This window comes from Alnus glutinosa, chromosome 9 (genome assembly GCF_958979055.1).
Source record: "Alnus glutinosa chromosome 9, dhAlnGlut1.1, whole genome shotgun sequence".
Classification (NCBI taxonomy): Eukaryota; Viridiplantae; Streptophyta; class Magnoliopsida; order Fagales; family Betulaceae; genus Alnus; species Alnus glutinosa.
This window is the reverse complement of record NC_084894.1, coordinates 12,140,044-12,162,267: the sequence shown is the minus strand read 5'-3', so window position 1 is coordinate 12,162,267 and position 22,224 is coordinate 12,140,044. Positions and strand designations below refer to the sequence as shown.

General features: G+C 36.5%; 2 protein-coding genes across 2 annotated transcripts in view; one reads left to right on the top strand and one right to left on the bottom strand.

Annotated features, from left to right (window-relative positions):
- The first annotated feature begins 5,168 nt into the window (after window positions 1-5,168).
- On the top strand, window positions 5,169-10,070 carry LOC133878260 (L-ascorbate oxidase-like). Its single transcript, XM_062316792.1, has 5 exons — window positions 5,169-5,607; window positions 5,698-5,790; window positions 5,868-6,080; window positions 6,409-6,603; window positions 8,923-10,070. Exons 1-5 carry the CDS (start codon window positions 5,308-5,310, stop codon window positions 9,889-9,891), a joined length of 1,770 nt encoding a protein of 589 aa, XP_062172776.1. The 5' UTR covers window positions 5,169-5,307; the 3' UTR covers window positions 9,892-10,070.
- Window positions 9,975-22,224, bottom strand: part of LOC133876772 (uncharacterized) — a 30,988-nt gene continuing 18,738 nt past the window's right edge. The window contains exons 2-5 of the mRNA XM_062315018.1: window positions 12,933-13,034; window positions 12,358-12,838; window positions 12,109-12,249; window positions 9,975-10,024 (exon numbers count right to left, since the gene is read on the bottom strand). Of these exons, the coding sequence (XP_062171002.1) occupies window positions 9,975-10,024; window positions 12,109-12,249; window positions 12,358-12,838; window positions 12,933-13,034 (774 nt within the window). The remainder of the gene's footprint in view (window positions 10,025-12,108; window positions 12,250-12,357; window positions 12,839-12,932; window positions 13,035-22,224) is intronic.

Genomic DNA, 22,224 nt, shown 5'->3' with positions numbered 1-22,224 from the left:
TTTGGCCTCTCATGACTAATGATAACATGCTAACTTTAATTAAAAATATCAAAATAAAAACTTACAAAAAGAAAGCGTTGCAATAAGAACGGAGATGCGTGAACTACACAAAAATTTGCTCTCTAGCTTCACACACTTTTTCTGAAGGCTTAAAGGTCTATTTATAGGGAGAAAACAAACTCTAGAAGCCCTATAATTTCTAGAAAAATCAGAGGCTAGTCTTCTAGTTTGAGTAAGAGACTGAAAACTCAATCGAAGAAGGAAAAGGATTCCAAATTCGTCCAGATTTGTGATCTTTTATTGCAAGACACTTTTGGCATAGAAAATGTCCAAATTAGAAATATTATATTTCACAATGATTTGTAGTACTTTTAGTTATCTTTCCAACTATGCTTAATTCAACTTAATCTGATACTCGAGCTGAAAGTTATGGCCAAAATACTATGAAATATACAGAATCTGAAATTTAATCCAATCCGATTTTGACTCCAATTAGAGAAATTCCGATTTAGTCCTCTCCTTGATTTGGTTGAACATAACCACATCATCTAGGTCTTCTCAAAGTGTGCTTTCTTTCACCTTAAAGCTATTGTTTTCTCTCAATGACCTGCAAAATACTAAAATACCAAAACTAACAAAAAATATTAGAAAATAACAAAGCTAAAGGTTTAGTAAATACAAATTAAGGGGTCCACATATACAATATTTGACACTCATCAAGTTTCCTCTTCGTTTACAAAATATTTGTCTCATTTAAATTTCGCACTTTGATATTTTGTTACACATTATTCACACACACATTGTAAATTAGAAATCTTTATTATTTTGCACCAACTTTACAAACTCACCATTAACAACTCCCCAAAATCTTCAGTGGACAGTCCATATCCACACCTTACAAAGCCTAAAACTCATATTTAAAACTTTTTGGTCAGATTAAAACAACAACCACATTAAAGGTAGATTTTTTCTTAAACAAATTAAACATTTCTCTAGATCTCATGCTTAGAATATGCAAAATGAACTCAACACACACACACAACACCACTACGAGGAAGATAGTAAATAACACGAAAATACAAGTTAGGACAACGATTCTCACCAGCTTGTGGGGGGATTTGATCTCCCAAAACCCTCAAGAAAAGCTCCTCATTTCTCACTTCTTCTCCCTCTCTCTCCCTTCTGAGTATACGTTCCTAGTGCCCTAGCTGACCAAATGGTCGCTAAGGTTGGCATAATGGGACTTAAATAGGCTAAACAACGCTTCTAGAAGTCTTGGACATATTTAAATCGCAAAATGTCTAATAGTGATCTATCACCCTAGGAGAAGTGACATTGATCAATCACCCTAAGAAGAGTGACAGTGATCGATCACTCTACGGTGCACATGTTGATCAATCACTCCCTGATAGTGATCACCACTCAAACCCTAGAATTTCCCTAATGTCATTTCGAAACCATTTTTCTCAATTTTCATGCCAAACCATGTTTCTTATTAATCCCTAGGCCCTAATTAAACATTTCTTAATCATAATTTAGATCGGGGTATTACATGTCAATTTCGATCTATAGTCTCTCCTATTTTCATTTCGTTCTCTCCTTTCAAGAGCTTGCAGGCGATGATGCACATGACAAAAATGTAGGTTTATGTATTATCTATGAATTGAAAATTGGAATTAGAGGCACTACTAATGCGTAGAGAAAGGAATACGTTGAAGGATGTGGCAAAGGAGCTTCAGCAACAGTGATATGCGTGCGTTGAAGGACAAGAAATGGGACACGTTGGTCATCGACGGGGGCCACAACTGCCTCAAGACCTCTACTTACCTTGCACGCACAGGCCTCTTTGTCGCCTCCTTAAACACTGCCACTTCACCAGAGGTGGCCGTCATCGAAAAGCTTCACCAACGGTGGCCGTCACTGAAGAGCTCGTCCCCTGCTTCAAGTTCTCCAGCTACAACTACCTTTAGAGCCTCATCCGACCCTCTCTCATCAAGTAAGTCCCACATTATTACAATAATAAATTTGATTAATTCGATTAGTAACTTTAATTAATTACGCTGTTGTGTTTGTTTTCTTTGATTGTTTTGGATGGAAAGGGAGTTACAACATCACAGATTGAGGCTCTTGAAGAGGAGTCCATCCTTGTCTGCTATAATACCCCAAACATTAATTAGAGTTAAGCACACTTTTGTTAGTATTTTGGCCTTATTCTGTGTTTGGACAAAATCACTTATGTGTAATGATGCGGTTAATAGGGATTCCACTTTCAGAGTGATGTCAGAAGATTCTGCCTATAAGTCAGAAGATTCTGCCTGCAAGTTAGAAGAATTTCAAGTTCCCTGTCAGCCGTCCGAACGCCCATCTGTCTACTGTTCCATCCGTCCGGACGACGTGTCATTCCATTCGGACATCAGACAGACAAGCATCATCTGTCTGGACGACGTGTTTCTTCTGTCTAGACACCTACATCATATCGAGAAGCTTTTGTGCCAGCTTGCTCCGTCTGGACGTTTCAGCAGCACGTCCGGACGCCTATCAGTCCTCGAAACGATTCACTGATTCTTTCCAAGTTCAAGAAAGGGAGATCAATCAACCGTCCGGACGATGTGGTATCCCGTCCGGACGCGTATCTCCGTAAGGCAAGAATCGCAGTTCAAATCCGAACATCTGACAGCTGTGGTCCGGACGCTGGTGCATCGTATATGGTAACTGCAGATTCGACTTCAACCGTCCGGACGTCTCCCCCTCATGGTCCGGACGAACGCGCATCAGATATAGAAATTGCGTGTTGAAGTTTAGCCGTCCGGACGCTCCTGCCCCATGGTCCGGACGCGTTAAGCCTGTTATGGAAATTACTTGCAGCGGACGTGCATCTATCCGGACAATCGAGCCATCACGTCCGAACGATGTTCTTATACAGGAAAGATTTCTCCGCTAAAATTTCAAAAAATCCTTTCGCACAGTTGTCCATTCGGACGGCCATGGTTCACCGTCCGGACGGCTCCCAGGCATATTTTGCCTGACGCCCATTCTGACCCCCAGCCTATAAATAGGGGCACTTAGAGCTGCAAGAATTCGGTGTGAATTCTATTAGAGTTCAGAGACGTGATATTTCCTCTGAAGCCGTTTTTCAAGTGTGCTGTGCTGTAAACCGAAGTTTATCTTAGAGGTCGGCTCTAAGGTAAAGAGTTCCATTGAAGACCCCTTCAGGTAGGTGAACCTGGTTGGGAAGCGTTCGTGTTGGGTTACACGTTAGAGATCAAGATACGACCACTGCATCGGTACATGTGAGTGTTACTGTCTTGTATCTAGCTTTGTCTTCTGAATAGTGGAATTCCTGGGTTTGGCTGCCCCGGAGTGGTTTTTCTTTTAATTGAGTTTCCACTTCGTCAACAAAAATCTATGTCATTTACTTTCCGCTGTGCTTTAATTTTTGTTGACACCTATGCACACACTTTATTTTTAGAAGTCCATATTATTTTTCAACTCTAATTATAATTTAAGAATGCTAGGACTTGTTCTCAGTTTGTAAATGTGAGATTTGGACTTGTAAGAATTTATTTACTTGTCAAACATTCGAGTAAGACCTCGAATGCTTGACAACGACCATACAAGTTGGGACTCGAACGATCGAGTGGGACGACAAACGATCACCTGAATGTTTGCTTAATAACCTAAGACCATTGATCTGATCGTACACCCAAAGTTCGATGTTACAACCCGAACGTTCGATGCCTGCAATACTCGAAAAATCATATGGTTTCATCTTATCCTTAACTTTTCACGTCTATAATAAGACCCTTACCACCCTTAAGCCCGATTTTCGATTTCCTCTAGCTTTCAAACCCTTGTAAGAGTTAGAAGAAGCTCTCTTGGTTCTTATTTTTCAAATAGGATAATTTTCTTAGCCTAGCTTGTTTTTATTACTTTTGTTATCTTATTTCTTATCTACTATTTTGTTGTGTTTTAATAGGATGTTAATGTTGGATTAGTGGCTTAATGGTTTTGAACATACCATGTTCTGCATTGGTGTGTTATTGTGGTTTAGTACTGTGTTAGAGATCATGTAGAGACCTTAGGTCACATCGGAACGAGATCTGGAAAAGACTTTGGTCCGGAATGGGTTACTGTCGAACACCGAACGTTCGACCCTCTCTTGGACGAATGTTCGATGTCGTGACCGAATATTCGACAGTCAGGCAATGAGCCTATTTTCAGTATTTTAGGCCTTAAAGCTTGATTTAGCTCAGTGTTATGACTAATATAAGGTCTTTTCACAGATTTTGAGGTTCTGGAGCCTCAAGAGGACTTATGCGAACTTACGCTTATATCTTTTTTCACCTATGAAACATGTGTTGTTTTATAGTTTGACTACTTCTAGATGTCAGATTTGAGATGAACCTCAAGACTAATGATGCCGTTTGGCGTAGTGATATTGAACTGGTTAATGTTTGCGGACTGCTTGCGGGATTTTGAAGGTCTCTCGTGGTAATTAGTACTTTTGGGTGATATTGTAGGCTTAGCATTTATGGTTGGATTGTGTATTAATACTAGTTTTGATCTTTTGTAACATTGATGTGTATAGTAATTTCAATTAATGTGACGATTCTTAATAGATGCTCATATTGTAATGATTAATGTTGATAGAAATATCTTATATTTTACTGCGTAATATTCTCCTTTTGAGAAGTAGACCTGAGTCTTATTTATTGTAAAATGAGACTGAGAGGCGAACTGTGAAGTTGATTACAAGTTAATTAATTTCACTATAGCGTTACATCTATGCTTTATTTGGACGGACGTATAGGAGCCTGATAATTAAGGACCTCAATTGCTCATAGATTTACAAGTTCTCCTAATGAGACTCCGATGCTAATCCAAGGTTTTATGTGTTCACTGTGAACTGGGATGAGATATATATGTGTTTTGAAAAAGTAAAAAGCTAATTTTTTTTTTTAAAGAAAAAAGAAAATGAATTAAAATTTTCTTAGCCGGATGTAAATGTTGTAAGAGAATCTTTTTCTTTTTCTTTTTTTTTTCTTTTTTTTTTTTTTTGAATAATAGAATCTGATCCTCTAACCAAGATTTTTTTTTTTTGTTCTGCTTCTAGTAGCTGATGGAAGGAAGTGCATTTTACAATTATATATATGGAACCAGTACTGGAATAGTTCCATCATACAAACCTTTCCAACGTTTCAAGAGTTCCAGGACCCATACAACCTTCCACTAGCCATAGCATTTGCTACTCTACTCTTGAACTCTCTTCACTACTTTCATCTTTCTAAGCTCTCTTTAGCAGAGAAAATGGGTACAAGTAATGGTTTCATGCTTCACCCAATTCCTGGGGGTCTTCGGGCGCTCATTATTTGGTCCATTTTGTTATGTTTTGGTCGACTATCTTTTGGTGCTAAGAGCAGGCACTTCAAATGGGAAGTAGAGTATTTGTTCTGGTCTCCGGATTGCATTGAGAATGTCGTGATGGGGATCAACGGCCAGTTTCCCGGCCCGACCATCAGAGCAAAAGCCGGAGACACCATTGTTGTTGAACTCACTAACAAACTCTCCACTGAGGGAGTTGTCATTCACTGGCATGGAATCAGACAGGTTTAGTAATTTCTCTCTCTCTCCCTCTCTCTCTCTTCTTCTTCTTCTTCTTCGCTGATTTATATATATATATATGCTTCATGTTTTCAGTTTGGAACACCTTGGGCAGATGGAACCGCTTCCATTTCACAGTGTGCTATCAACCCTGGAGACACCTTCCATTACAGGTTCAAAGTTGATAGGGTAAAATCTCTCTCTCTCTCTCTCTCACTCTCTCTCTCTCACTCTCACGTGTCTCTCACGTGTGATGGTGCATGCAGGCAGGAACATACTTTTACCACGGGCACTTGGGCATGCAGAGATCAGCAGGGTTGTATGGGTCTCTTATAGTGGATGTCGCAGAAGGAGAAAAAGAGCCATTTCATTATGACGGCGAATTCAACCTCTTGCTGAGCGACTGGTGGCACAATAGTGTTCATGAGCAAGAAGTTGGCCTCTCCTCCAACCCATTTCGTTGGATTGGTGAACCCCAGGTATACTGTATAGTTCATCTGCTAAAATGAATTTTTTTTTTTTTTTTTATATATATATTCTGATTAAAAAGAAAAAAGAAAAAGAGATGCTTTTAAGGTGGCCAAATCGGAAATGAAAGCAAAAGTTTCAAAACCCACAAAAAGAGATGATTAAATAAATAATACTAACTCACAAAAAAATAAAATAAATAAATAATACTAAAACTACGTAGCAGGTGGTCGATCAACATCTGCTTTACCCAAAATTAATTTTTTTTTTTTAAAAAAAAGTAAATAAATTTAGAGAGAGAAAAAACAATTGTTTATACATTGGATGCTTGGACGGCAGAGCTTGCTGATGAACGGAAGAGGGCAGTACAACTGTTCCCTGGCAGCGCAGTTTAGCAACTCCTCCGCCACCCAGTGCAAATTGAGAGGAAACGAACAATGCGCACCCAAGATCCTGCACGTGCTCCCGAATCAGACCTACAGGCTCAGAGTTGCCAGTACCACTGCCCTAGCTTCCCTCAACTTGGCCATTGGGGTAAGTAATATATTTACCATTTTTTTCTATTTTAGTTATTAATGGTATGTGGAGATGCAAATAGAAAATATTTTTTACTTGCAGTAGTGTTTGATTTTTTTTTTTTAAAAAAAAAATAAATTATATTTTATCCAATTTTTTTAAAATAAATTATATTTTATTCAACTTTTTTTAATTTTATTTTACGAAGTTAAATCTCAAAATTCACCTATCAAATATAAATTAAATTATAATTTCAAAAATCAAACACTCAAATACATAACCTACTCTTTCTCATTATTTCATTGAATAATCTATTTTTTTTTATTATTATTATTATTATTTTATAGGATTAATTTGAGTAGCTCGATCAATATGAATGCTATTGATTCGCTTTGGCCAATTGTTTCTTGCTTTGCAGATCATTTTGATCATCTCATTGTCACATTCAAACATATAAAAGGAATAATAAAATTAAAGGTTCTTTTTCACTTTTCTTTACTCAAGATGTTCTATAAACATATAATGAAAGAGTAGTGGGGAAAAGTTAAACAAAAGATGATTCCCTTACAAGTGGGATCGGGGTACTAATAATGGCTGGTGGCACCACGACATTGGCTGCAGACTACACGAGACATGTTGGCCTGCCGATGTCATGCTTGCCTGTTTATTGCGTATACATACACATTTTGCATTCCCAAATTTTTTTTTTTTTTCTTTTTCTTTTTCTTATAAAAATGACAGCTTTTAATCATAGAGCTTCTGCCCATCCCACCCCAACTTCAGAAAATAAAATAATAATAATAATAATAAAAAGTACACAGACTCTTTAAATTATCATCTAATTGGTAATGTACTTTCAAACTATCAATAGTGTCAAAGTACATTCTTGAATTACTAAATAATGTCAATGTACCCCACAATGACAAAAAATCATTCATAAAATTATTAAAAATTTTAAAAAACAAAAATAAATAAATAAATAAATAAAAACAAAAAATTATTTTTTAGATTTTGTTTTAAATAATTTCAGTTTGGGCCACACCTTGAATTCTCATTTTTCTCCTTTTATTATTATTTTTTTAAAAAAAATTGTTTTTTATTCAATCTTTAAAAAAAAATCATTTTTTAAATTTAATTTTTTTTTTTTTAGTTTTAGTTTTTTTTTTCTTTTCGAATTTATAAGAATATATTTGTCTTATTGAAACTTTTTTAGAGTTAATTTTGTCTTTTTATTGACTTTAGGGGACACTAATATTTTTTTGATAATTTAAGAATGAACATTGACACAATTAATTTCAGTTTAAGAACACATCGACAATCAAGAGGGAATATGAATATTTTTAAAAAAAAATAAAAAAAAAATAAAGTATAACCTTTTTTTAGTACTTGGCAGGTGATAACTTGATACTTGCTTTATTTTTTTTCTTTTGTCTGTGTGCATGGCTATATTTTATTTTATGTTATTTGTGAGGTGGGGTGACAGTGGGGTTGGTGGGAAAAATTGACCATATTTTATAATACATCATACTCATACATGTAAAATTGGAAATATAGATTTACATTAATAATTTGTTTGACCTAATTGCTGATTTAGACAGACAATGGAAGAAATTTTTTATATGAAACTCATTTCTTTAAATAAATTTTGAATTTCTCAATCACTTATTCGAACACTTAATTTTTATTGAGAAGTATTATATTTATCAATCTTTTTTCCTAAAAATTGATTTTTAAATAATAATACATTACTTGAAAACCAATTTTAAAACCAAAAATTTGAGAAGTAGAATATTTGTCAATTTTAATAAATCTCTTGTGTTAATTGTCAAAATTGTTAATTGTTCGGACAGATAATAATAGGAAATATTATTCGAAAATTCGATCTATGAATCCTTTCAGTATCGTACGACTCTGAATCTGTACCGACGAGGGAATCGATTGATGATGCACGACTGCTTTACGACTTTAGTCCCATCCTCTCCAAAAGCGTGGCCTGCTTTGTTTTATTTTCATGTCAATGGCTGCAACCTGTCAGGCTGTCAGGCTGTCAGGCTGTCAGCCTCTGTTTCTTGCTTTGTCTTGTCATCTTTATCGGATTTACAACTTTAGTCCCTTCTTCTCCAAAAGCATGGCCTGCTTTGTTTGATTTTTGAGAATTTATATAAAATCAAATAAATTTTAAACAGTTTAATCACCTATTCAGATAAATATATCTAATATAAACTCTTACAATTTTATTTTTTTTGTCTGAAATATTGCTAGAAAAATTGTTTAGGCATCTGAATTTATCAGCTGTAAGCCTGTAACTGATCTTTATTATATGTTTGGTTTCTTTAGAATCACAAAATGGTGGTGGTGGAGGCTGACGGGAATTATCTCCAGCCATTCGCCGTTGATGACTTGGACATATACTCCGGCGAAAGCTACTCGGTGCTATTAACCACAGACCAAGACCCTTCCAAGAACTATTGGCTTTCGGTCGGCGTAAGAGGAAGGCTTCCGGCGACGCCTCCCGGCCTTACCCTCCTAAATTACCGACCAACCTCGGCCTCAAAGCTCCCAACTTCTCCACCTCCGGTTACTCCACGATGGAATGATTATGCCCACAGCAAATCCTTCTCCAACAAAATTCTTGCTCTCATGGGGTCCCCTAGGCCTCCTACAAAATATGACCGTCGGATATACCTCCTCAACACTCAAAACAAGATGAACGGATATACGAAGTGGGCTATAAACAATGTCTCCTTAGCATTGCCATCCACTCCTTACCTGGGCTCCATGAAATACGGTCTGAAAAATGCTTTCGATCAGAAGAACCCGCCGGAGAACTTTGCCGACAATTACGACGTGATGAGTCCGCCGATAAATCCTAACACAACTTCCGGCAGCGGCGCTTACATGATAGCGTTGAATACTACGGTGGACGTGATACTTCAGAACGCAAATGCATTGAGTGATAACGTCAGCGAAATACACCCGTGGCATTTGCACGGGCATGATTTTTGGGTGCTGGGATATGGAGAAGGCAAATTCTCAGACAAGGATGAGAAGAAGTTAAACTTGAAGAATCCGCCGTTGAGGAATACGGCCGTCATTTTCCCGTACGGATGGACGGCTTTAAGGTTTGTGGCAGATAATCCGGGAGCATGGGCGTTCCATTGCCACATTGAGCCTCATTTGCATATGGGTATGGGCGTCGTCTTTGCTGAAGGCGTTCATCGTGTGAACAAGATTCCTCGTGAGGCTCTCGCTTGCGGTCTGACAGGGAAGATGTTCCTCAACAACAACGACAACAACCACAACTGAGTCGACTAATGCCATCTTTCGTTTATTAATGTTTATGCACTTAATTATTATGTAATGCAATGTATTACGTATCTCTTTATCTATTACACTATCCTGTAACCCGCTCTATGCCAGGGTATATGTATCTCTTTATCTATCGGAGACATATGTAATATGATAATAGGCCACTCATTTCCCAATTCAAAATTGCCACGTCCGCCAAATTATGCATGAATTAGGAAAGTCACATTTTTATTTCATTATTATTACATTCTTTTGACGATTATTACATAAAAAAAATAATGAAATAAAAATATAATTTTAACATTATGAGTGATTTCGATATCACGTACCGATAAAAATAAAGTAATAATTAGAGATAACTTCACAAAAGAGTATTGAATTATATGCCGTTTTGAGATAAGGGTACTGAACTAGCAAACGTCTCAAACTGGGATATCCAAGTTTCCAAACGTGGTCACTTAAAGGTATTCCGTTAGGATTTGCTGTTAAATCTTACAAAAATTTTCAAAATACCCAAGTGTTTATTTATTTATAAAAAAATTTCAAAAATCCCGCATTGGTATTTTTGCAAATTCTGTTAAATTTTGACCAACACCTAGATCCTATCATTTTTTTTTTCTAAAAAAATTAGGGGGTATTTTGGGTACTCCATTAGGATTTAATAACAAATCGTAACGGAGTACCCTAAAATAAGATGTTTGCTAGTTTAATACCCTTATCTCAAAACGGCGTATAATTCAATATTCTTTTATGAAATTATTCCTAATAATTATAATATAGGTAGATAGAGTTCATTAATACAAAAAGTAATTTATATCAAAAAGTCGGTATGACATTAAGGCAATGGGCAACTTCCTTTTGTTTATATCAAAAGGTATTTATGATATTAACAATGACTTCTTTTCTTCTTACTTTTTCTTTTTAGATCTAAAAAGATCACATTCTTAATGTTACGGGAAGTATAGTGGGTTAGGTTCCTCAGTTGAGTGGCTGCCACATGATGGTTACAGTTAGTTTGGTATATATATACCTATGAGAGAAGCAAGCAGATTAATGCTGGTATTATTAAAGCCCATTCTCTAATTAATAACATAAGGGTGGATACACAACTTGTCCCAACCATCCGATTGGCTAAAGGCAGATTAATGATATATATATATATATATATATATATATATATATATATATATATATATATATATATATATATATATATATATATATATATATATATATACCAAGTAGAATAGAGAGAGAGAGAGAGAAAGAGAAGATTATTGGATGAATATATTTTGTTATATATATACCTTTAACTGAAACGTAAATTTGCAATAAAAGTGAACAAAAAAAAAGTTACATATTTACCTTTAGTTTGGGCTCTAGAGTCTCTGACATGTAGCACCATGATATCAGTATAAAGCTAGTGGAGCTCATGGAAGCACTACAAAAAAAATTGTAAATCGCCACATGCAGTTCGCCGCGTGTACAGTAACTGTACACGTGGCAAACAGTTTACCGCGTGTAATTAGCCGCGTACATACACGCGGCGGACTTGGGCAATGCTAATTGCACATTTGGCAGCGTGTATTAATGTACACGCGGCCAATTTGCCGCGTGTACATTAATACGCGCTGCCAAATGGCAGCGTGTGTAAATGTACACGCGGCAAACATCTTGCCGCGTGTACATTAGTACACGCTGCCAAATGGCAGCGCGTATAAATGTACACGCGGCAAACATCTTGCCGCGTGTACATTAGTACACGCTGCCATCTGGCCGCGTGTATAATAATACACGCGGCAAGATGTTGGCCGCGTGTACATTTATACACGCTGCCAAATGGCAGCGCGTATAAATGTGCACGCGGCCAACATCTTGCCGCGTGTACATTAATACACGCGGCCAGATGTTGGCCGCAGTATATTTTATATATATATATATATATATATATATATATATATATATTTTACTAAAATTCTCCAAATTTATTTTATCCAAAAATATCACAAAATCAAATTGCACAAATTAATGAAAACAACTTTTTTTAAAAATTCGAATACCATGTACTAATAAATATATTCATTACTATATATAACTACTTACACAACAATATCAACAAATTTGAGATTCTTAATTTAATAAAGTTATTCGGTACTAAAAAAAAAAAAAATACACAAAATATCTACAAATCTGGAGGACGTCTCTGCGGATCACGAGGTGCAGTCCCGGGCGTGAGCTCGCCAACTGTCAATTGTCCCGCAAGAGATGGTGTAACGGGCGAAGGAGTCCCGAGAGGGGATTGTTGGCTCAGCAATTGTCCAGAAGGCGACAACGGACCAACCGTTGTCGCATTACCTGCAAGTACTAAAAATAATTAACCTACATAATATTATATGCAAATTTAAACAAGTAATGAGAACAAATTAAAAATAAACCTAAGTGTATACATAATATGAACCATACCTGCAGGCGCACTACTAACAGATGACGTACTACCGACGTGTGCAGGTGAAGACTGCTGAGCACCAGGGCATACGAACGATAATCCTGTAGAGGACATGAAGGCCTCAAAATGTCGCATGCGCTGCTCCATAGCATCAAAATCTCGCATGCGCTGCTCCATATCATCAATCTGTCGTATGCGCTGCTCCATGCTGTCAGCCCGCTCTCTCTCGGCCCGCACTATGCCCTCCAACTCCGCAATTTTGTGAGCAGCCCAATCCTGAGACGTGCCCTCGGCCGGTCCCCCCCGTGTGCGGCCCCTATACGAGAAACAAGTCCCGCGAACAGGAGTAACGTTCGGCCCAACTTGCCGAACCCTACCCGCATACTCGGGTCGCCCAACCGCTTGCTCGTACGCGTCGCCAGGTGCCCAACGCACCGTATCTGATGAGACGGGGTCCGAGGCAGCAGGATCAGTGGACAAACTCTGTGTCATCCGCTCCTGTACGTCGTCAACATACAAAACAATGGTAATTAATAAATACTTTATCACACGCATAACTAATAATAATCGATAACCTATAACAGTAGCATACGCATAGGTCCCGTGTCCGCTCGTTCAGGTAAGTGCCGTCTTTCTTTGTGTGCGTCTTCACAAACGACTGGGCGCGAGTGGGGGCCGTGCCAGATATAGATGCCTGTCGCCATACAGTATAAATATATAACAAACATTGGATATTCATTTAACGTTAAGAAAGAACAATTACGCACAAATAAAAATTAGGGTTTTTACATATTGTTCCATACCCCGTCCCTAGTGCGGCCTTCTGCATGCCACCTCATATTGTGCGCCGTGTGCTCCGACATGAATAACCTCTGTAACCGTAGGATGAGTGGAAACCATCTCAACACCTTCACTGGACGTTTTTTCCTCGACGATATTACCTCACCATCCTGATCGAAATGTATATCAGTCATCCACTTAGATTCTCCACATACGGTGCAGGTATCTAGATCTTTATTGTCTTTCCAGAATAGCATACAGTCGTTACGGCACGTCGGAATCTTCTCATACCCGAGACCCATGGAGCTGAGGAATTTCTTCGCCTTGTACGTATTAACCGGCAATGCATCATCGCAAGGAGGCAATAACTGACTGACAAGCTCCAGAATATCAGAAAAAATCTTGTTACTAATACCTCCAATGCACTTCAAGTTGTAGAAATGTACAGTAGCACTCAATTTACTGTGCTTTGTACCGGGGTGAAGTGGCTTGTCGGCAGTCTTCAACAACTCAAGGTACTTCAATGTGTCCCTTGCAGAGGTTCCTTCATTTACTTCTCCGGGCTGGCCAACATTATCAGTGTCACCTACTTCGTGCACGCCGAAGGCGTCACGCAACATTGCGTGCATGTCACCACCTTGTTCCAGGTCTCCGCCTTGTTCTGTGACTTCTACATGTTCAATGCCACATGCAGCCGTATCTGTGACACTGGGATGGTCGTGACCCCGAACAGGACCAGCATGGTTTAGGGTTGTCTCACCGTGCATATACCAGAAACCGTATCCCGTGCACATTCCCTTCCCCCCTGTCAGGTGGGCAAGAACGTAATCTGGGGGGTGCCGCTGGTTATTCCGACAGTACTTACATGGGCAGTAAATTTTGCCATCAGCAGACCTACAGTTACGAACGGCGAATGCCACGAACGCTCTACACCCGTCGTTATACTGTGTCGTACCTCTAGGTGCTGACATCCACGACTTATCCATATTCCTTTGTACGCGAGTTAACAATCTGAAACGAAATATGTTATTTGATTACAGGAAATAAAGTGCTTGTTTGTTTACTGTTTGTTTTAAACAGTTAACTCAAAGTATCATTTTCTCGTACTTTTTTTAGGGGTTAGGGTTTTTCCTTTTTAGGTTTTAAGGTTAGGGTTTAGGTTTTTAAGGGTTTAGTTTTTAGGGTTAGGGTTTAGGGTTTAGGTTTTAATATTTGTAGGGTTTAGGGTTTTTTAGGGTGTAGGGTTTTAGGGTTTAGGGTTTAACTAAAATAAAATAGTAATAAAAAAAAAAAAAGAGATCTCGAACCTTTTTCTTTTATATTTTTTAATATTCTTCTTTCTTTTTTTAGGGTTTAGGGTTTTGATTTTTTTTTTTTTAGGGTTTAGGGTTTTAAGTATTTACGGTTTAGTTTGTAGGGTTAGGGTTTGGGTTTACCTCACCATAAAAAAGTAATTAAAAAAAAGTAGAGATCTCTCCCATTTTTAATTTTTTTTTTTTTTTTGCTATTCTTTATTCTTTATTTATGGTTTAGAGTTTTAAGGTTTCTTTTTTTAGGGTTTAGGGTTAAAAAGGTTAGGGTTTAGGTTTTTAGGGTTCTAGTTTTTAGGGTTTGGGTTTTAAGGGTTTAGGTTGTTAGGGTTCTAGTTTTTAAGGTTAGGGTTTAGGTTCTTAGGGTTTAGTTTTTAGGGTTTAGTTTTTAGGGTTAGGGTTTTAAGGTTAGGGTTTAGGGTTTTAGGGTTAGGGTTTTAAGGTTAGGGTTTAGGGTTTAGGTTGTTAGGGTTTAGTTTTTAGGGTTAGGGTTTAGGTTTTGAAGGTTTAGTTTTTAGGGTTAGGGTTTAGGTTTTGAAGGTTTAGTTTTTAGGGTTAGGGTTAAAAAGGTTAGGGTTTAGGTTTTTAGGGTTAGGGTTTAGGGTATAGGGTTTAGGTTTTAGGGTTTTAAGGTTCGGGTTTAGGGTTTTACGGTTTAGTTTTTACGGTTTAGTTTTTAGGGTTAGGGTTTTAAGGTTAGAATTTAGGGTTTAGGGTTTAGGTTTTAGGGTTTTTAGGGTTAGGGTTTAGGTTTTAGGGTTTTAAGGTTAGGGTTTAGGTTTTTAGGGTTTAGTTTTTACGGTTTAGTTTTTAGGTTAGGGTTTAAGGTTTTAGGGTTAGGGTTTTAAGGTTAGGGTTTAGGGTTTAGGGTTTAGGGTTTAGTTTTTAGGGTTTAGGGTTTTAGGGTTAGGGTTTAGGGTTTAGGGTTTTAGGGTTTAGGGTTTAGGGTTTAGGTTGTTAGGGTTTAGTTTTTAGGGTTAGGGTTTAGGTTTTGAAGGTTTAGTTTTTAGGGTTAGGGTTTAGGTTTTGAAGGTTTAGTTTTTAGGGTTAGGGTTTAGGTTTTAGGGTTTAGTTTTTACGGTTTAGTTTTTAGGGTTAGTGTTTTAAGGTTAGAATTTAGGGTTTAGGGTTTAGGTTTTAGGGTTTTTAGGGTTAGGGTTTAGGTTTTAGGGTTTTAAGGTTAGGATTTAGGTTTAGGGTTTTAAGGTTAGGATTTAGGTTTTTAGGGTTTAGTTTTTACGGTTTAGTTTTTAGAGTTAGGGTTTTAAGGTTAGAATTTAGGGTTTAGGGTTTAGGTTTTAGGGTTTTAAGGTTAGGATTTAGGTTTTTAGGGAGAAAGTATTTTAGGGTTAGGGTTTTAAGGTTAGGGTTTAGGGTTTTAGGGTTAGGATTTCAAGGTTAGGGTTTAGGGTTTAGTTTTTAGGGTTAGGGTTTTAAGATTAGAATTTAGGGTTTAGGGTTTAGGTTTTAGGGTTTTAAGGTTAGGATTAGGGTTTTAGGGTTTTAAGTATTTTAGGGTTAGGGTTTTAAGGTTAGGGTTTAGGGTTTTAGGGTTAGGGTTTTAAGGTTAGGGTTTAGGGTTTAGTTTTTAGGGTTAGGGTTCTAAGGTTAGAATTTAGGGTTTAGGGTTTAGGTTTTAGGGTTTTAAGGTTAGGATTTAGGTTTTTAGGGAGAAAGTATTTTAAGGTTAGGGTTTTAAGGTTAGGGTTTAGGGTTTTAGGGTTAGGGTTTCAAGGTTAGGGTTTAGGGTTTAGTTTTTAGGGTTAGGGTTTTCAGATTATAATTTAGGGTTTAGGGTTTAGGTTTTAGGGTTTTAAGGTTAGGATTAGGGTTTTAGGGTTTTAAGTATTTTAGGGTTAGGGTTTTAAGGTTAGGGTTTAGGGTTTTAGGGTTAGGGTTTTAAGGTTAGGGTTTAGGGTTTAACTACAATAAAAAAGTAATAAAAAAATTTCACTCTTTTGTAGGGTTTAGGGTTTTTAGGGTGAACGGTAATTTGGGCTAGGGTTTAGGGTTTATGGTTTTTGCTTGTTTTTTAGAGTATAAAGCTTAGGGGTTTGGTTTTGAGATTTGATCATAGGCATTTTTATATTGGTTTTGATTTAGGGTTTAGGGTTTATTGTTTACACCTTTGTTATAAATTGAATAATAAAAAAAATAATTATAAATGGTAGACGGTGGCCAAATTTAATTTTCTGTATCTATCCAATAATCGTTAGATACGATCATTTTATTGTGAAATGATGGCGAGTTTACTTTGAATTGGTTTTTTTTTTGTTTGTAAAAAAATTACCTGAAATGAACAATTAAACTTTTTTTCTTTGTTCTTAAAAAACCCAAAAATTGTTTTTTGTAGTACCGAATACTTATTTATATTTTATTGGTTTTGATCATTTATTTTATGATTAAGTTAATAAAATAATTGTGACAAATAATAATCCACACACAAATTCGTAGTACAGTAAAACATATTACAAAAAAAAAAAAAAAAAAACCACAACTATAAGAATATTTTTCATCCATAACAACCAACCACATCAAAACACATAAAATTACACAACAATAGATATTCAAACCCAACAAAATTAACAGCATTGCATAGACCATTATTAATTGCTAAATCCACAATTATTATATGAAACTATTAAAAAAGTTAGAAACAGATTTTAAACAAATTAATTTAAATGCACCAAGTTTATTATAGCCAAAAGGTAAAGGAAAAAATTTAATGCTAAAATTACTCACAATTTTTTTTTTTTTTTTTTGTGATTTGTATGCTCCTTTGCCAAAATGTACCTGCATTAAAACATATTAGTCACAAAATAATATCCCAAAACAACTAAAAAAAATACTAATCACGTACAAAGCAGAGAGAGAGAGAGATAGAGAGAGAGAGAGAGAGACTGGGAGAGGTTTCAGAGAGAGAGATAGTGTCAGAGAGATGGGTGTAGAGAGAGAGAGGTCCGGACCTAGGGTTAGGGTTGAGTCTGTGGTTCGGTTAGAGAGAGAGAGAGAGAGAGCTAGAGAGAGAGAAAGCTAGAGAGAGACAGAGAGAGAGAGAGAGAGAGAGAGAGAGAGAGAGCGAGAGGGAGATGTAGAGAGAGATAGGTCCGGACCTAGGGTTAGGGTTCCTGGTTCGGTTAGAGAGAGAGAGAGAGAGAGAGAGAGAGAGCTAGAGAGAGAGACAGAGAGAGAGAGAGAGTGAGAGGGAGGTGTAGAGAGAGATAGGTCCGGACCTAGGGTTAGGGTTCCTGGTTCGGTTAGAGAGAGAGAGAGAGCTAGAGAGAGACAGAGATAAAGAGAGAGAGAGATAGAGAGAGAGAGAGAGAGAGAGAGAGAGATAGAGAGAGAGAGAGCATGCACCGTAGCCGGTGCCGAACACGGGTGGTGCAGTCACGGCCGGAGAGGGAGCTGGCCGGAGAATACACTGGATCCTGGTGGTCGCCTGGTCGGTGGACGGAGAGGGAGAGAGAGAGAGAGAGAGAGAGAGCTGAGTGAGCGAGTGAGAGATGAGTGAGCGAGAGAGATCGAGCTGAGGGAGAGAGAGATCGAGCTGAGGGAGAGAGAGAAATGTGGGGATCGAGAGGAAGCTACCCTTTTTTTTAAAAAAAAAAAAAAAATTTAATTGAAATATCAACCAGGCAGGTGGCGCGCGGGAAATGTCCCGCGCAGGTCACCTGGCCAAAAATTGGCCGCGTGGCGTAATGCCACCCGGCCAATTAGAGACGTGTATTATTATACACGTCTCTATCTGTTTTTAATTTTTTTTTTTTTTTTTTTGAAAAACGAAAAATGGTATATATATATAAATATATATATAATTATTATATATATATATATATATATATATATATATATATATATATATATATATATATATATATATATATATATATATATATATATATATATATATATATATATATATATATATATATATATATATATATAGTTTTGTATTTGTAAACACAAACACAAACCCTAATCCGACCCTAAGTGTATGTAATATATATAGTGTTAAGGTTTACGTAAACTCTAACCCATAAAACTAAACCCTAAACGGTAACCCTAATTCTTAAACCTTAAGTCTGTGTTAAGTTTCATATATATATATATATAGGTCCTATATATATATAGGGTTAGGGTTTTATTAGATTACTATTCCATTAACGTAAATCCTAATTAGAGTTAGGGTTTACTTATAAGTATACCATATATATTTAAAGTACTCAACACGTAAAACGTAAATATACTATAAACATATTGCACGTAGCCCATACCCCTAACCCTATGTCTATATACTATATATAGTCATAAACCCTAACCCTAAGTGTATGTACTTTGTTATGTTGCATATTTTTATTTTTGTTCCTCGCCGTATAATTATGCATATATTTGTAGCCCAAATTTGGGTATATACAACGTTATTATATATATCTATAAACTCTAACCCTAAGTGTATATATATACTATATATAGCTATACTGTGTATAGCTATATAAGTATACTATATATATATATATAGCCATAAACACCAATGTTAGGGTGTATACAAGTAACTATAAAGGTATATAGTTTCGGCACGCCGTTTACATGCATGCATGCATGCATGCATGCATATATTATATATATGTATGTACATAATATGACAAGATAGTTTTGAAATACAAATACAAATACAAACACAGACACATGCAACCCTAAGTATATGTAATGTACATTCTTGCTAAACCCTAAGCCATAAAACTAAACCGTAAACTATAAATTAAAACTAAATCCTAACCCTAAGTATATATGTATATATATATATATATATACTATACTAAACACTGACCATAAAATTGAACCCTAAAACCCATAATCTTAACCCAAATCTTAAGTGTATGTACCATATATATGTAAGCCATAAACCCTAACCCTAAATATATATACTATATGTATAGTGATAAACCCTAACTCTAGGATTAAATGATAGTTCGACCAAATTTTGAACATTGAACTCGATCAAATGATAGAGGCATGCAATTTTATACGTGTGTAAGGTATGCCATAATGATCGGGACCACAAGGCGAACACATTCAGATGGATGTTCAACGAACCCTAACCCTGAGAGTATGTACTACACATACAATAAATTAAGTCCTAACGCATAAACCATATTCAAGAAACTCAACTTGCATGTAAACCCTAAAACATAACTATAAGTATGTGTAGCACAAATTTAGCACAAATTTATTGTTGGGGTATATAATAGGAATTTTTAATATAAATAAATTCCAAAAAATTTAAATACAAGTACTGTATAAAACTAATTAGTTTATATACTCTAATTTGGTATAGGGTACATAGCAATTTTATACTCCAATTTATATGTTTTTTTTTTTTTTTTTTTTTTTTTTTTAAAAAAAAAAAAAGGGAATCCCAAAAAAGTGTTTTTCAGTTAGCCACGTGTATAAAATACACGCTGCCATCTGGCAGCGTGTAATTTATACACGCTGCCAATTGTTTGTACGCTACATCTGCCAGCGTGTCCAGAGAAACACGCTGCCATCTGGCCGCGTGTCTACAGTAACATGTACTGTAGACACGCGGCGATTTACGGCTTTTTTTGTAGTGAAGCCATTCTGTATGTTTGTTCGTTCAGCGACAAAGGAGAGGAATCAAGTGAAAGAGAAGTTGGTCCTTTATATAGAGTCCAGACCCAAGCGAATTGAATGGTAGGCTTCTTAATTAGATAAATTATAATTTTTGGGTACATGCAGTTACTTAGGGAGACTAAAATAAACAAAAAAGAAAAAGAATTCAAAGCTTGGGTTGAAAAGTTGAAAGTGTTCGAAATGTGTTGGGAAAAAGGCACATGATCGCCTGAAATGGAAGATATGGGTGTTCAGCGCTGGGCTAGCTTGCATATGATCGCCTGGGCTTGCATGATTTTATATGGCTTATCACATTTTGTTAGTACAAAAAAAAAAAGAAAAAGAATGAAGTACAAAGGTGTACTGCAAGTCTGCATCTTGCTAAAAAAAAAAACTATTGGATTTCCAATAGTTTTTTTTTTTTTTTTTTTTAAAGTACATATAGAAAAAACCAAAAGAAAACTAATATATGAAACAAAGAAAGTTGAGGGAGAATCTTTTCCATTACATAGAGGAAAAGATGTGGAAAAATGTGAGAGGATGAAAATGAAACCAAAGTGAGATCTGGGTGCGGCCCAAGATGCCACATGGTTAGCACAGAAGTTTGCACTTTGGTTTATATGACTAGCTTTCCAGCTAGTTGTTGGGGGAATGATGGAGAGAATGGTACAGACTGTGGATGATATTCATCAATCAGTAGTGATGTCAGGATGTTGTAGAGCCATAGTAACAATTAGGGAATTTCCTTCTAAGATGAAAGAGGATAATCCTAGTAAAATAGCTAAACGTGCAACCAGAAAAGCGGCAGTAGCTTCACCAGCAAGAGTAGAACAGGGTGGAATGATAAGAGAGATACAACCAATGATGGTTCCTGCTGAATTTCGACAAACTGCTACTTGAGCAGAAAAAGGTCTAATTGTTGTATCATAATTTATCTTGAAATGAGGAGGCAGTGGACGTTCCCAAGCTTTAGGAGATGAAGTGTATTTTTTTGTCCATACTGAGAAATGTTCCAAAGCTAGCTTGTTTATTGTCGTTGAAATAACAAGAGCATCTGAGAGAAGGCCATCATGATAAGCTTTATTTCTAGTGAACCAGAGAAAGTCACAGGCAACTGCTGCAAAAATTTGGAATCGATGTATCTCTATTTGTGGAAGTCCAAGTCCACATTCTGGATGTAGAATAATGTGCAGCCAATCTATCATATTAGTAACATTTAAAGCAACAGTATCCAAAGGCCAAAAAGATTGACACCAGACCACACGCGCAATTGGACAAGTGAAAAATAAATGAGATAGGGAATCTGTGGGGTAAGAACAAAGAGCAATTAGTATCAGAAGTGAAATTGGATATAGACTCTGAAATAGGAACTTTAACGGGTATGATATTCCAAACCATTTTCCAAAAAAAAAGTTTGAGACGATGATTAAGTTTAAGTTTCTAGAGTTCTTTCCAATTGAGTTTTGGTAAGGGTGAAGGAGAGGGGGGGGGGGGGGGGGGGGAGATGTAATAAGGTGATGGGCAGATGATGTGGTCTTTTGTTTACCAAAATATATTAATGATAATAATTATCACTCGCAATAGGACGAATCCATATAGGATAGGGCTATTTTGAGGGTGTCGAACCTTAAGGACTGCAAGGGTATTATTATCAAGTTTTTCAAAATTAAATATAACTTAATTAAAAAGATATTTGATTTTTTTGTTTTCTAAAAATAAATACATAAAAGTAAAAGACATAAAAATAAATAGAGTTGTGATGAGATAAAAAAAATAGGGGATTGATTTCACCACTCACCGCATAACAATGGTCAATCATAAATTAACAAGGAAAATTCATCATATGCATGATATAGGGCTCGTCTAACTCAAGTAGTCAAGAAATTATTTCTAAAGAATAAGTATAATCCATCTCCGGTTGGCACGGACCGTCCACCTAACCACTAAGATGCGGTACGACCCGTCTTCCCTAGGTATGGATTAGCTATGTCTTTAATAGGATACATACAATCAATGGAAAAGTATAACTCATCTTCGGTTGGTACGAACTGCCTACTTAAATTACACTAAACTAGGGTGTAGTACAATCCGTCTTTCCTAGGCATGGGATATCTAATCCTCTTGATCAAATATCAATTAAAACCGTTGTATAACAATCAT

What these genes read in the sequence shown, in the direction of transcription:
- LOC133878260 (XM_062316792.1), top strand. Translation starts at nt 5,308, where the DNA reads ATGGGTACAAGTAATGGTTTCATGCTTCACCCAATTCCTGGGGGTCTT. An exon ending in ACAGGTTCAAAGTTGATAGG is followed by an intron (nt 5,791 to 5,867) that starts GTAAAATCTCTC and finishes TGGTGCATGCAG; the next exon opens with GCAGGAACATACTTTTACCA. An exon ending in CCCTCAACTTGGCCATTGGG is followed by an intron (nt 6,604 to 8,922) that starts GTAAGTAATATA and finishes TGGTTTCTTTAG; the next exon opens with AATCACAAAATGGTGGTGGT.